Genomic DNA, 15,650 nt, shown 5'->3' on the forward strand with positions numbered 1-15,650 from the left:
AAAGATGACAATTGTGTGTTGGACTGCCGTCATTTTCTCCTAAATAGAAAACTTAATGCTTAGGATAAAAGACACCCACCAAGACAGAAAAATGTCACTGTTAAGTTGAAATACCAAAAGAGGTATTTTGTGTTAGCCTGAGGAAAATGATGTTTCATTACATTACTTATGTTCATGTTTAAGGTAATAGATGAGATCTGTCCCTGCAGTTGTGCCACTTAAAAGTTCACATTATTAACATTTTTTTAATTTTCTCTTGAAACATTTTTCTTCTTAATTCAAAGGAAATAAATATTTATTAGTACCATGAAGAAAGCCTGGCAGCTTTTCTATGGTGCATTGAAGATATTTGAGTGAATCTCCACTGGTATGAATCACGTTAGCTTTCTGGAAATCAGTGGGACCAGCAGTGATTTACAGGGCTCCGTTTACTGTTCTGTGAAATTTACTCAGTTCACCTCTGCCCTCGTGCTTCGCACCCACTTTGCATGAGCAGTTATAGCCAACTAAAACCATAATATTTCTGATTCACATTAGAGAAACACTGACATTTCTTGCATATGTTCTTCATTGGTGTAGAAGTGTGTGACCCCTTACTTCTACATATTTGTGTACTTTCTGTGTATGCATTTCTGAATGCATTTCTACATGTATGTGCCAGACCACTGTGTTTGTATGCCTGCCCCTCAGTACATCTCAGAAGAGGGAGGTATGGAGATTTGGGTGCATTTCTCTGTGCATGCAAGTGCCTGTGGTGAATTTCTGCCCCAGTGAAGCTGTGTGTACATCTCCACTTTCAGAGGCGCGTGCATTTGTGCCTGTTTCTGTGAGTATATGTGAGTTTGTGTGTGAGTGTGCCTGTCCTGGTGTACGTCTGCTCGCAGCAGGCCATGGGCTGTGAGGTCTGTGTGTGGGCATCTGCTGTGTGTGGCTGTGCGTGGAAATGGGGCACGTGGCTGTGTGTTGTGTTACTGCGGTGTGGGGTGCCTGAGTTCAGTGTCTGCGTATGTTGTGTGAATGTGGTGTTTGTGGGGGCCGTGTGTTGGGTGTGAGGGGCAAACGGACTGAGGGAGAGCGGGTCGTGTGGTGTGTGAGGGAGTGTGGCTGTGAGGGGTGAGTGGACTGCGGGAGCGCGGGGCACTTTGCATGTGAGGGAGCTCGGCTGTAAGTGGACCGAGGGATGAGTGGATGTAGGGAGCACAGGGCATGTGGTGTGTGAGGGGTGAGTGGAATGAAGGAGTGCGGAGCATTTGGTCTGTGAGAGAGCCCGGCTGTGACGGGTATCTGTGTAAGGAGTGAGCGAACTGAGGGGTGAGTCGTGTCTGAGGGGTGAGTGGTCTGAGGGAGCACAGGGCATGTGGTGTGTGAGGGAGTTCGGGTGTGAGCGACCTGAGGGCGGAGCGGACTGAGGGAGCGCGGTGAGGCCGCGTTCCCGCCGTGCGCGCTACCCGTCAGGGCCGCCCCATCCCTCCCGCCCTCGCCCCCCTGCGCTCTCCCCTCAGCCACCCCCGGCCGGCCGCTGCCCGGGCCGGGCCTCCAGGGGCCGGGCTCCGCCGCCTCCTCCCGCCCCGTCCCGCCTTCCTCGCCCGCCTCCCGCTCCCCCGCACCCCCCCGCCGCCGGGGCTTCCCTTCCTCTCCTCATTCAGCGCCGCCTCGGCCGCCGAGCGCCCGCCGCGCCGCTGTTCCCCCGGCATGTCCCGCAGCCGGGCTCCCCTCAGCACCCGGCTCCTGTAGCGCCTCCGCCCGCGGGTGAGGCAGGGCTGAGGGGGGCGGCCAAGGGGGTGCCGTTCCCGGGGCTCTCCGGACACCGCGGGGCTATGGGGGGCTCCTGAGGCGAGCAGCGGGGAAGCGGAACGTCTCGCCCCGCCGCCACCACCACCACCATGGAGCCGCCTTCTCCTTCTCCTCCTCCTCTTCCTCCTCCTCCTCCTCCTCACCCCGGCGCGGCGGAGCCCGCCGGCTGCCCCAAAGACACCGACCGCCAGCTGCGCCTCCGTCTCTGTGTCCTCAACGAGATCCTCAGCACCGAGCGGGACTACGTGGGGACCCTCCGGTTCCTGCAGTCGGTGAGCAGCGGGGGGACAAAGCCCCCTCAGGGGCTCGGCTCCTCCCGGGGCGGGCCGGGGGCTGCGTGCCGCGTCCCGGCGGCGGGGCGAAGCGTGAGGGGGGCAGGCCCGCTGCGGCCGGGGAAATTTCTGCTCTTTGAGCCGCAGAGGGCGGGGGATGCCCCCGCTGCGTGAGGGGGCCGCCAGCGGCGGCGTTTGGGCCTCCGGCGAGGAAAAAAAAACCAGCCGGGGCGGCGGAGGACCGGCTGTGTCGCCCCTGCAGCCCCGGGGAAGCACGCGGGTGCCCCGCGAGGTGACAGGGACCGCTCCGGGAGCGAGTGCGCCTCGCTGAGTGCCTCCCCCCTTTTGTTGTTGTTCGGAAGTTGCTGTTCCACCCAGCCGCGAGCTCTATCCTTGCCCGTTGGCTGTTATTTGTAAATAAATGCTATATATATATAAATATATTTTGCTTTACGGGTAAACACAAATAAGGGATTGGGCCGGGTGCGTCTGTGCATGTGGAGACAATTACACCCGCCCTCCGAACGGAGTGGTTCAGAAGTAAAACTCCAGCAGGATGTTTCCTTTTCCCTACGTAGGCTCTAGATGTGGAATTCATCAGCATACCACCACAGTCCTGCAAATAACTCGAAGAGCCCGCAGTAAAAGTTACTAGATAACAGATATGCCATCAAAAAGAAGAAGAATAAACTATACGATCACACAGAGATCAGGAATCAAAGCAAGGGAAGTCTCTGCAGAGATTTCCAAAAGATTGGTCAGGGCAGAAATTCTTTCTGGTGTTTTGCTAGATAAGTACTAAACCCTGATTTCATCTAAATGGCTTAGACCCTGGACCCTTTCTGACTCATCTTTCCAGGAAATTTTTTTTTGTTTATTGTTTAAATTCGGTTTGTCTTCAGCGTTGTTCAGAGTCACCCAAGTGGCAAACTGTCTAGCGAAAAGATAAATGAAAGGGAAGCGGTTGCTTTAAGAACTAGTCTCTGCTTAAATCCTCCTTTTCTCTCTCAAATAGTTGAAGACAAAGTCTGTAATTTCAGAAAGCTTCCAATTAAAGTGTCAGTTATCTTCATTTAAAACGAGGATTCTGTCTCACTGTAAGGAGATTCCTAAAATAGCTGTGAGTTGCAAAATGCCCCACCCTATAGACAAAACAAAATAATAATCATAATAAAACTCAGAAAATTCCTCTGTCCTAAGTACTGAATTTGCGATTTTGTGAGCTGCAGGCTGGAATGCAGATTCATGCTGCATGTGTTTTTTAGCTTCAGTTCCTGCAGCTAAATGCATTTGCAATATTAACTAATGGGATTCTCATATATTGAAACAGAACATAACAGTCTTTTATTTATTTATATTTGTTAACTTGGCAGTTTTCGTGGGAGCAGCGGTGAGTAATGTGCCTTAGGTAATGGCAGTAGAAGATACTGATGGAGTACGCTTGGCTGCCTTCTCAGGATGGCTTGCTGCAGCCAGAGCCCTTCACAGCCACTTTGTTAGTAGCTACCCGCCGGAGATTGGCGGTAGAATTATCTTGGGGGCTGGTTCTGATGGCGTGGCTTTACTCCCCTGTGGAGTTTCTGTTTTGGTAATTATGTTTGAATAAAGCACTGAGGGATGGGATCTTTCCTATCTCTAGGCCTTGGTTTAGAGCAGCGTTCACACATAGACTTAACTTGAAGCATGTATTGAATGTTCCTCTTGTCCTAAATAACAACAAGTTCCTTAAATCATTGACCTAGTTCTTATGGGCTGAGTCTCTATACAACTGCATTCAGGCAGCTGAATGGTTTTAGCACCAAGGAAAGGAGAATGAGGGCCTACTGCAGTGCATGAGGGTGAATGGAGCAGTAGTGGGAAGATATTTTTAAAAACAAAATTCGGAGTGAGAAGTATTTTCTGCATGAATTTGGTGGAAGGCCCTAACTTAGTACCTTCTAACAAGTAACTCTGGGATTCGGTATTCTCAAATCTGCGTGGGCTTCACCAATTAAGTCCACTTTACTCCCATTAGCTTTTTTCTGAGTGTTCAGATGTGACTGTGTAGGAACTGTTGCTTTTGCCCCATGGGTCTCTTTATTACTGTCTCATGTTCCATGTGAGCATCACTTACCCAGTGCAAAATAAACATAAACTCTTCTACTTTCTGGGGTATGGTACCCAGTTAACACTCAAACGTGGTTGCGTGATATTAATGTGTTGTTTTTTTTCTTCAGTGTGAATTGTACTGAAATTAATTATTTTTCCATAAGCTATAGAAGGAATTTCTTGGCAGCAGTGGAGAAAAGGCTGCAGTTCCCAAATCCTATGGAAACTAGCTCCTGTTGAACATGCGCTGAGACAGGAGGGGTGCAGATTCCTTTGCTTCAGTAACTTTAATCACTTTGATAAATAAAGGAAGGCTAAATCTCGCATCTTTCAGTCATCAGAATGAGTTTTCCATAAGTTAGATGGGACAGTTATGCTTTAGAAAAAGGTTACCTGAGGGAGTTTGTGCTCCTTGTTAAATATTTGCTGTTGAAGCTGCAGTTCTTAGTAAGTATTCTCAATAAACAATGTTTTAAAAAGCAAACAACTAAATTCTATGGGTTTATTCACAACCCTGAGGTTGCTTGCTAACAGAAGCTTCCATGTGTTCCCTAGTAATGTAAAAGAATCTCTTAAGTATTTGATGCTATGGATTTGCAAAACAACTAAGAGTATTTTTGTCCTTTTTTGAAGACTAGCATGTGACCATGTTAAAGGAAAGGTTTCCTTTTATCTTTTTCGTATTCTTAGAAATCTTCCCCTCCCCCCAGCCCTCCTCCAAGCTATAGGGAAAGTAGTTTCCCCGGAAACAAAGGGACTCAATCTTTATTTTGTTTGCCTTGTGTAGAAAATTGTCTTTATTTTTGCTTCTATGGATTCGTAAAGAGGGTATCATGAAAGTTACAGCACGTCAAGTTCTCTTTTTCTCACAAGAAAAACTATAAGTTACCAGGAAAAACATCTTTCTATTGGTTTTGTGCTCAGAAGTAAAAACATTAATAAAAATGCTCCAGGTATTTGCCTATTTAAATAATGTAGTGTCTAGAACCTGTTATTTTGTACCTCTAGTGATTCTCACAAAAGGAGTTGTATCTGCAATGTTAACTTAGCTGTCCCACATCACTACAGCTTAACTGTTTTATTCAATCCAGTAGGTTTGATTTGGGGGCACAGGAAGGCAGTTCTGGTCATTTTTTTCCTGGTCAGTTCCTGTTACACCTGTGAGTCCCAAAGTCCCATTGCAGTATTAAGTACCAGAACTGTGGAGAGAACGAAACCTCATAGCTTTTTACTGTGGTTTGCTCCAGATCTTGCAAGATGAGGTGATGAGTTCCAAGAGTTATAGCTATTTAATTAGAGTGCCTAGATTCCATATTAAATGTTAGTAGGGTGCAGATAAGATACTCATGCGTATCATAGGATTTTGATAGACTTACTTTTCCTAGATTGAGCCTCAAAATGAAGAGGCACCATACTGAGAAAGAGCAAACTGTTTTCTACCAGCACTCAGCTAATGATCTGGAGTTACTCAATTATAAATATGCACAGGCTGTATTGTGTCCTGTCTTATCTGCCATTTTACTAGGCAGGTGTGATGTTGCAAAATACAGAATCCTGCTTGAAGAAGTACTGTGGAAATCATGAATATTAATAGATAATGTAGTTATATGGATGTGTGCTAACTTTCTTTATAAAGCCCCATTATATGGACCAATTTTTAAAGCAGCAGGGAGAACTACAGGGAATGGATGAAAACATACTGCTGCCAACGTCATTAAAGAACTACTGATCAAATGAGAAACAAAGTGGAAAATTGTCTGAAGCTAATGGAACTTGACTAAAAGTTACTGATGGAGTAAGATAAACTTCAAAGAGAACAGGGCAAATAGTTCTGTTGTAAGTCTCTGCTGAGATCATAAGCCATAAGCATTTTCAGTCTCCAGACTTCAACATTCAATTAATCCTTTGCCTCCCCGCAACCTCTTTTAACAGTGCAATTTATGCAGAAATGTTTACATGTTATACGTGATCTTGTAAATATTTCAGTTTTATGTGACAGAACTAAAACAGGCGATGATTTACTTTGATGACCAGTCTGATAAATGTTAAAGCATCTGTCTGGTGACATATAATTTTGCTAGCATACCAAGGTTGACATGAATTTGTGGCTGACAGTAGAGCCTTTGGGTACTGAGGCATAATGTTGGCACTCTGCAGCCCCTAAGCTTGCTTGTTGTTCTCTAGGTATCTGTTCTTGCCTGTGCTGTAGAAAAAAGTCCCTGCAAAATTCCTTGAGAAAAGAAAGGTTGTGGCTTGTTTGAATGCTATGTAGTCATTCCACAGAATTACAGTCAAATCTGTGATATTGGTGTTGTGGTGATTAAAGACCATTTTTCAAGTGAGGAGGTGCAGGAGCCCTGAGTAATTTCATGCACATTCACTGACCATTGTTCTAAAGTGGTGTGCAACAATTAGATGTCAGCATTTAGAGGTTTGGCTTAGCAGTTTGGAGATGTAATCATATTAATTGCATGTGAAAGTGTAGTAACAGTAATTATCCAATATAGTAGGTTGCAATTATAGGTATTTTGGTGTATACACACTTACTTTTTTCCGCAGTCCTTTAATTTCACTGAACACTTGGCTGTAAGCTGCACGTGCAGCTCCCACAACTTGGTCAGGTAATTGCAAGTATATACAACCAAATTGTGCTCTGCATCATATGCAGATATGGCTCTTTCATCTCTCCAAAGACAAACCACCAATGTGTAAATTTTAATATCAGGATGCCAGGATGTAGTTTTAGTTTAAGCAGTTGCTGCATGCTCAGTGCAGGCATGAGAACAGCATGAAAGTTGAGCTGTCCTTATCAGACAGGTATCAGGTTGGATAACTAATTGTACCAGGACTATTTTTAGGTTTGAATATTATGGCATCCTATATTTTTATATGAAGATTAGAAGTCTTCTTCCATCTTATCTGTTGTATAAATATTACGTTAGGACACGTGCCATCAGATAAATTAACCCACATCCTACCGTCTCAAAATATTTGTTATGCTCCCTTTTCTTGTTTGCTTTGTGGTTGTAATTGATCTAGTATCTCTGGATTTTGCACTCCACCCATACCGAAATATGATAAGCATCACAGGCCTCTTATTTTTTTCTTCATATTTCACAATCGTGTTTGCATCCAAGATTAGGGCTCCGGTACTCAGAGCAGCAAACAGACCATTCGTCTCATCTGTGAGGTGTGGTTTCCTGTCTTGCTCTGTTCTCTGCGAGTTTCACCCTCAGTAGACCCAGATAAACTCTAATTCTGGAAGGTGAACCATATGGTTTGGGTGATGCCGTTCCTCTGCTATGAGGCTGCTAAAACAGCAGCTGGGGAGAGGAAGGAGATGGAAATTTGTTTGGAAGAGATCTAAATTAGCTTTGCTGTTTGGTACTTTCAGTTACTGAGATGTGCTCACCTACATCCAATTATTATGATTGCCTATGATCAAGGCTTTCTGCTGTTGAGTCTTAACAGCATGGGATGCTTTTCTTAAAAGCTTGGTTCCTGATACTTGTAAATTGAGGAAGATTGTGGCTTTCATTTTAAAGGGCAAGTTTTGTAGCCCTTGTGGTTGTAGAGTGCGAAGAACATAAGCAAAGCATAAATGCTTGTTAGTTTTTAGGAGTTTGCATTATGACTCTTGTATTGGGATGGCAGTTCTGTTGGTAGGAGTTTTGTTTTCAGATTATGCTTTGCAAAAAGAGCTACTAAAGGCTGAAATGCAAGCAGGTGAGAAAGTTCTTTTGTGCTAGATACTAAGAGAATGTGAAGAAAATGGTCTGGAGGTAGAAAGTGAAACAAAATGGAAAACAGAAAGGCAAAAGAAAGCTCTGAAAACATTCCTTCATCTTTAGGCTTAGAAGGAGGAAAGACTCAGCTGGTGTACAGCAGCGAAACATCAGGGGTATCAATGGCATTGTCAGTTTTCTGTAGCAAAAAAGTTTTTTTCTATGCATTTTGTAAGTTTCTCTTGCATGCTATAGCTGTCATATTTTACAGGTCAGGGTATACTAAATGACGTTAATGTTAAGTTGTACTTCTACTTATCAGTAGGATATGACATAAAGACAGAGAGATCTTCATAGTTTTCACTTGTTTCTGAAATGCCAGCAGGTGATAACCTCTTCTTCCTCCACTGTACGGATGGGAATGCAATAGGGAGTACAGTCTAAGGCCACTTGGAGCAGAGAACTAAGAACAGTCCCAGATTTTCTTGCATACCTGCACGTGCACTTTCTGTCAGACTTTTCACTGAGACACTGTGTTGGCATTTCTGTGGACCTCAGGTGGACGGCTTGCTAGGTCCACGTGGACCACCTGTGATCTGGAGAGCCAGCTGTGGGTCTAAGAGCAGGAACTGAGGATACAGAATTCAAGGGTCCTCTTCTACTTGGAGACACGTCTGAGCTCAATTTCCTTCACCTGGAAAGTTGCATGACCAACCCATGCCTTTTGCGGTGAGGCTTTACAGACCAAAGGCGTATAGGAGCGCAGCAGATTTTTCACATAAATTAAGTTGTTTAGTTATTTTTGGTCTCTCACAGAAGAGCCACAAGGAGAAAATACCTGTAAATCCCCCATGTGGTTTCACCACTTTGCTGCCACACAGGTGAGAAATAAACCTCCTTTTTCTTTGCTTTCTGTAGGTCGCTCTGGCTTGGCGTGCAGCTGACCCTTTGTTAACTATTCTCTCTCTACCTTGGTCTCATTCCATTCTTCAGAATGCAGTGTTTGCTCTGACTCTTCCTCCTTGATTGCAGCGATACCATCAATCAGCGCTTTTGCCATTTGTCCCTCCCTCTCATGTTGGGGATGCCAGTTGTCTGAACATGTGTTGTGCTCTCTGGGGGGCAGGGAGAGCCTGGAGGCCCTGTGCTTTCCCAGCTCGGTGCTGATGCCTCTGCAACAAAACTCTTTTGCAATAGCAGTCTGGCGCTGAGTAAGTGCACGGGAGGGACAAAGACCCTGGGCTTTGGTAGGAATAGGCCTGTGGATTGAAAATGAAACAAACATTGGAGATAGCAGGACTGATAGGGGTAAAGTTCTCCATATGTAGCTGAATGCATGGCCAACTTTATAGTTTTTTGGCTGACTTTAGCAGGAGGCAGACTGATACATAGTAAAGGAGCTTGTTTGTACCTAAATATAGGGAGAAAAAGTTTGACAGTTCTGTTATTTTTCCAGTTCCCAGGTTGTTCAGCATTTGTGCCATGGGAAGGCGTGCTGCCTGGTGGTGTTGGGAAACGTGGCTCCTCAATTGACAGCGTAGCAAAAAATCATCAGGAGGGCTGCAGAGGATCTTGACAGATCATATTCTGATCTGAAAGGAGGGTCGTTTCTGGTGGTTTATCCTGGTGTTTAGGTGTCCTTACTGTTGGAAATATCTTCCTAATGCCTGCTGTAATGTCTAATCACTTTTTTTTTTTTGCAGTGAGCACAGAGGTGATCTTTTTCTCTTGTATCAATTTCTCAAGTACATGTATATTGTGGCTGTTAGCACATTTTGTTTCACTCTAGACTAAATTGTCAAATTATGCAACTCTTTTCTTACAAGCTATTTAATTTTACCTCTGATAATTTCTGTGCTATTATTTGGATTCTCCACTTACTCTGTTTCTTGAACTCTAGTGTTTAAACTGTGGGCACAAGGCACTTAAAAGTCTTTAGCAGTGCAGAGTTCTTACACATTACACAGGAGCAGTATTGTAGCACAGCAGCCATAAACAGTTTGCCTGAGATTGTACCTGTCTTTGAGGACAACTCATTGATCATACCAGTGACAGCGACTGTTTGCATACGGGCTTTATGGGAGCAGTGTAATGTTTACAATTCTGGGAAGTGTCCTGGAAGGACAGCACTGAGCCTTGCTCAAGGGGCAGAGAGCGACTTCAAGAGTGTCTTCAAGTAAGCTGCTCTGGTCAGACCTGGCGGCCCTAGAGGCATCCTGCTCCACAGGGGTATCTGAGGCTTGAAAAACCTTCTCCCAAGTGCCCTGTCTGCCTGCAGGTATGCAGATGAGTCCCTGACAGACGAGGTTTTCAACAAACTACCTATTTCTGTTGCCTGTCTATTGTTTTCTTTAGGCACTTGCAAAAAAATACAAGGGACTATGTGAGAATTTCCCCTTTGTTTCCAGCTATAAAATCCGTTTTCTATTTTTTTTTCTTCTAGTCTCAGCTGGATTCTCAATCTGCAACGCATGCCTTCTTGGTAAAGGTCTTGAAGAGTAGCAGTGGGTTTTTAAGGTGTAAATTGTAAGGTTGTTTCACATTGGTGATGCTCAGAGTCACTGTGCAGTGGCAGTCTGTAGTGGTGGCCAACAGAAAGAGTACTGCTCACCCACATACACATGTATCTGCTTATCTGCTAGGCCTTCCGTTATCTGTGAAGGCTATTGTTAGTTTTTTTGCACTAAATTAGGATGTAGTGACACAGCTTTGCAGAAACCTAATTTGGCCCCTCAGATCTCGCTGGACCAGGCCTTACCAGTGGCAAAGGCTTTTGGATCTCCTTGTTTGACACTCTTGAAATAAGGAAATGGAAAGATATCTTATGGCCTCCTGTATTTTGTGAAGATTTTTCATTTGCAAATAGCAGTTGTCACAATTGCAGACGTCTGTTTTGTGGATCAAACCTTTGAAATGGTTCTGAATGGCTGTCTCTGCGCAAGGTTCCTTTGCAGCCATCGTTCGGCCAGGCCCTTTTGTTTTGTGTTTTAGATGACTTGCAAGAATGCATAGTTCATTTGTAGTTAATGCTGCTGCATGTTCCCGTCCTCCTTGTAGTGTGGTGGGATGCTTAATCCATATTTACACAGCAGTATTTCCATTAATGCCCTGCATTGACAGATGATTTCTTGATTAATGCAATCAGTAAAGCAGTTCTGTTTCAGAGTGCACGAAGGCTGTTTGCATTAAGGACCTAAACAGTAGGGGTTGTACTTGTGGCATAGGAAGGCTGCTATTTCTTCTTCTGGGGTGACTTCAATCCATTTTCCACGCCTCCTTTCTGTATCTTAATTTCTGTCTCAGTGTTTTACGTTCTGTTTTCTACTTGCATCGAAGCAACTGCTCCTACCTTTTTGAAGGATGGAATGGAAGTGTCACTCTCTTATCTATTTGGAAGAGTTCCTGTTTAGCAGAAGGAATGACTGCAGCATTCTCAGCCTTTAACAGCCAGAGGCAATAAAAAGATTTGAAATATGCAACAATGTCATTTTTTAGTCAGTTACAGAGACTTCATTGTGGAGTAATGCAATTCCTACAGAGCTATCTCATGCAGAGACTGAATGGCACCTTTTACTTCTCTTTCCGCTCTGAGTCACAAACTGAGGCTGGGTCTGGGGATGCACCAACAGGATGCTGAAGACCTGAGCAAAACCTTGGACTTGAATGTTGCTGCGGGTGAAGACTGCTGGTTGATTGCCCAGCCTAGGCAAGACTGGTTAAAGCTTTAACCCTGCCTTCTGCCTGGCTGATTGAGGCAAGCTGCAACGGGCACTCAGAGCTGCAGTAGACCTGTACTGTGGGAGAACCTCAGGGTGGTTGCTGTGGCTAAAGTGCCTGACTCCCTTCTTCCCCCTTGTGTAGGAGCCACTCATGTGAAGCAACCTCAGCTCCCTTTGAACTGCAGATTTCAAGACCGGAGTGGGAGAAAACAGTTCTGTGGGGAGAAAACAGTTCCTTCACTCTTCCTAATGAGCCCTGCTCCTTGGAAGAAAAACTTGCTGCTTACACAGCTGAGAGCCATATGTCAGGCCACAAGATAGTAATTGCCCCAAACTGAATGGGAGCTGTGACAGGCCCTTGGAAACCTGAGGGTAGGAGGACACACTGACTGTTCCAAGCATCATGATGCCCATGTATAAAAACCCACCTGCTTTCTCATCCAGTGCTGCTAGCACAAGGACTTGTCGCTAACTGCAGGGAACTTCCAACAGTTCAGAGAACAGGCAATTCCATGTCATATTTTGCTGAGCTGCAGAGAAGGCAATAGATTTTTACACCTTGATTATTTAAAAATTGGTTTGTTTACTTGCATTGTGGGACTGTGGAACTGAGATAAAGGAGCTTGTATGTTCATGTAAGAATGTTGAATCAATCTCATTGCTACCACTAATTTTATGGAGGAGTATCAGCCACACAGATAACACCTGGCTGCAACCCAGCTGACATCTCATGATTCATGGAATAAATTTTTGAACACTTTCAATGCAACCTTCAGTTTTTACTTCTGGCTTTGCTTGTGGTCAGTTCTTGTGTGCCAACAGGTTAATTTGTTAATTCCCAAACTACTTAGCCTATGTAAAATCTATGTAAAATGAGGCTGTTTTGATGTTTTTTTTTTTTTTTTTTTTTTTTTTTTATACGAGCACTGTCTTTTAGTCATTAAAAGTATTCATGGACTAGTCATCATTCAGTTGGCACAGAAATACACTTTCAGTTAAATAAAAGAAGCAAACAATCCAACATGCAGGGTGCTGATGGCATGTTGCCTGTGGATTCGTTAGTTATTCAGTTGCTGGTATTTAAGAGTTAGGGCTAACATTTCCAGGGCTCCTTGGAGCACATGTTGGGAAGTACTTGGCGATATGTTTTGGATGTGAAGCTTGATGCGATTGGGCTGGGAGTTTGACTGGTACAAACCAGATTGCTGGTTTAGATGTGAAACAGTGTCACCACCAGTGCTGCCAACCATGGGTTCTTTCTGCTAACATCTCATGTGTCAGAAAAGGCAGAGGGGAAAATACTGATTGCTAGGGGGTCGTGCTGCTCATCCCTCCCCTGACTGGGCCACTTAGAGAGAGGCTCGCACAGTCCTTTACAGGGGTGACCCTGACTGCTGAGACTGTCACCAAGGAGCGATGCTTGACTTTGTGATCCAAATGATTTATTAAACGATTTATTAAGAAACAGCTTTGAACTTGAGACTCATTTTACGCTGGAAGTGCTGGATGGCTGTCAGATGTTAAGTACTTTTGTACATGTTTAATAAGCTTAGATTGGGGAAAAAAAAGGCATAATGACACTATCCACATTTCCTTATACATTTGCTTATCCGTAGTAAATCACTTAGTGATAACACTTTTGTCTTGCAAGTTTTGCTTGCTCCTGCACCTATCATCCTAGCATGGTTTGAGTAACTTGGAACAACCCGTCATAGGATACATGAGGGAAATGTGTGTCAAGAAAGAGGAAAAAACCATAAAAGGTCGCATTCGGGGTTATTTTGGAGGCTGAAGAAACTGACAATGAGAGGAGCTCCCCGACATTCAAAGTGTGGTTTGTAAGTGGCGGATGGCCCTGGTCTGGGGACAGATTTCTGATAAGAACTCACTAAAATGCAAATTCTTATCTCAGATAGGTGGGTGGGTTTTAGCTACACAGCAAAGTCTCTGGTCTCATGGGACTTTTTGTCTAATCCGACAACTGCTTTGAATTCACAAGGAGCCATTTGCTGCTAACATTGTCACTAGGAGGCTAAAGAGCCCCCTTTCATTTCGTTTGAAGGGGCAGGAACAGACAGCTGTAAAACTTCTGAGCTGGTAAAATGCTTCAGACTCTGAAACCTGATTCTTACGCACAATCCAGGTGGTTGTGGGAACAATGGACAAGCCTGCTGCAGATAAATATCAGTGGGCTGTGGATTATTTAATATGTGGGTCACAGGGGGTTGGGAGATGCTGTGGCAGAAGTTTATCTGATACTGTCAGGACAGATCGGTGGTTAATGCCCCATATTGTGAAGCAAGAACTCAGGCTACGGACTTAGTAAACAAAACAGTGCCGGGCTTCATTCTCTGACCCTGCAGCCAAGTGCCATGATTTTGTCTTGCCTTGTCCCCCTGAACTGTTCTAGTCTCAAAGCAGGGTGGTTGCATCCAGCCTGCCTCCTGGGAATGGTCCCTGCCCTGTCCTAACACTGCCACCCTGCCTGGGCCACAAGGGTGCCAGGCGCTTTTCCAGTGCTTCTCCAGCAGTATTCCCAGGCTCAGGCCGGTGTCCTGCCGCTGTTAGCCTTCTAGGATGGGCATCCCATCCCCGCCTGAGGCACATCTCCCTGAAACAGGACAGGGGTAGAGGGATGCCTGTGGCAGAGGTAATAATGCCCAGCCCCAGTGCGGGGGTGGCTGGGGATGGGTTTTCTCCTGATGCTTTGTGCTTAGGTGAAAGTTGTGGGTGCCAGGCCACAAGTGGTGGCAATTCATTTGGCCAGCCTTCCGTAACTGATTTCTCTCACTGCTGACTCTGCCATTGCCCCAGTATCTTCTGTTTTCTTGATCTGTGCAGGAGGGAAGGGAGAGGAAATGCAGTCTGAGCGGGTGGGGGCTACTTCAGGACAGCGTGAAAGGGAAGCAGACAGCAGTTACCTAACTCTGACTGTCACTGCTTACAGCTGTGTGCTGAGATACAGTACACTGAAAGCATGTTGGTCCTTCACGTGAGGTACTGCTTGCTCGTTTCTGTTTTATTTCCTGCCCTTCTTACTGTGGAAAATCCAAGGTTTCAGACAGTCCTTGCTGGACACTTGGATATTATTATTATTATTATTATTATTTTTTTTTTTTTTTACCTTATAGCTCTCTGGATGCTGGTGCTCCTGTCTCTGTCATGTTACCAGCACTGTGCTCAGAAATCAGATCAGATGGGAAACAGCTGTTTGTGAGGAGAGGGTACTGACAGGAGGCAGAAAAGGGAAGAACAGCAGGGGAAGGTTTCCAAAGAGACCTGCAGAAGTACGTTTGCCAGGAGCATTCAGTTGTCAGAGGTATGATTCCTCAATGGGAAAAGATGAATGCTAGAGAGAGGCTTTTCCCAGAACATGGTTCCTTTGTCAGCTCTTATACCAGAGCATGTGCAGATAGCACTGTTGCAAAGAAATGTCTCCTTCTTTACATCGGCACAAGTGTTTTGTTCACATGTGTGGAGAACAAGTTCTGGAAGCTTGTCAGTAAGCAAATGATGATTTGGGGGCTCTTTGGGCTAAAGATAATTTCTTTGGGAAATAGTTGAAAGGTGAGATTTGCTGATTATGTTACTTATATAAGACAAAAGTGCCACTGGAGTTCTTCGCTTAGTCATTAAATGGTACGAGGCACACAAAATCCAGTGTACTTAGTGGTGCAGCATCTGTTTTTGCTGGGCTTTTTACTGAGCCAGGCCTCCAGCTTTGCCATAGCTGACTTGCTAGTATTCTGCTGGATCCCGTCCTCTGGCCTTCATGTTGGACCCAGATTTTTGGTTTATGTTGCCTTGTTTTACCACGGCTAGCCAAGCCTTAGCACAAGGACAGGTACTCTGCCTCCTCTTGTGCTCAGTGCTTGCCAGAGTAATTACAATTAGGAGTTAGGGAACAAGAGGAGAAAGGAAAAAAAAAAAAAAAAAAAAAAAGTTAAAATGTATTGAAGACTTTTGAGCTAAACACAGCTGGAAAGAGTATTGGTTTTGAGTGAATGGAAGAAGTCAAAAAGGACAGAGCAGTACTTCTGGGGAGTTAGAAC

General features: G+C 44.9%; 1 protein-coding gene across 3 annotated transcripts in view; it reads left to right on the plus strand.

The window, feature by feature from the left end:
* The first annotated feature begins 1,283 nt into the window (after positions 1 to 1,283).
* Positions 1,284 to 15,650, plus strand: part of PREX1 (phosphatidylinositol-3,4,5-trisphosphate dependent Rac exchange factor 1) — a 176,386-nt gene continuing 162,019 nt past the window's right edge. Inside the window, exon 1 of one of the 3 annotated variants that reach the window (XM_068701013.1) lies at positions 1,284 to 2,066. In XM_068701013.1, the coding sequence (XP_068557114.1) occupies positions 1,884 to 2,066 (183 nt within the window). In that variant the 5' untranslated portion in view covers positions 1,284 to 1,883. The remainder of the gene's footprint in view (positions 2,067 to 15,650) is intronic. The other 2 variants (XM_068701012.1, XM_068701011.1) reach the window with 2 other exon arrangements.

The sequence above is a fragment of the Anas acuta genome, chromosome 16 (assembly GCF_963932015.1).
Source record: "Anas acuta chromosome 16, bAnaAcu1.1, whole genome shotgun sequence".
Taxonomy (NCBI): domain Eukaryota; kingdom Metazoa; phylum Chordata; class Aves; order Anseriformes; family Anatidae; genus Anas; species Anas acuta.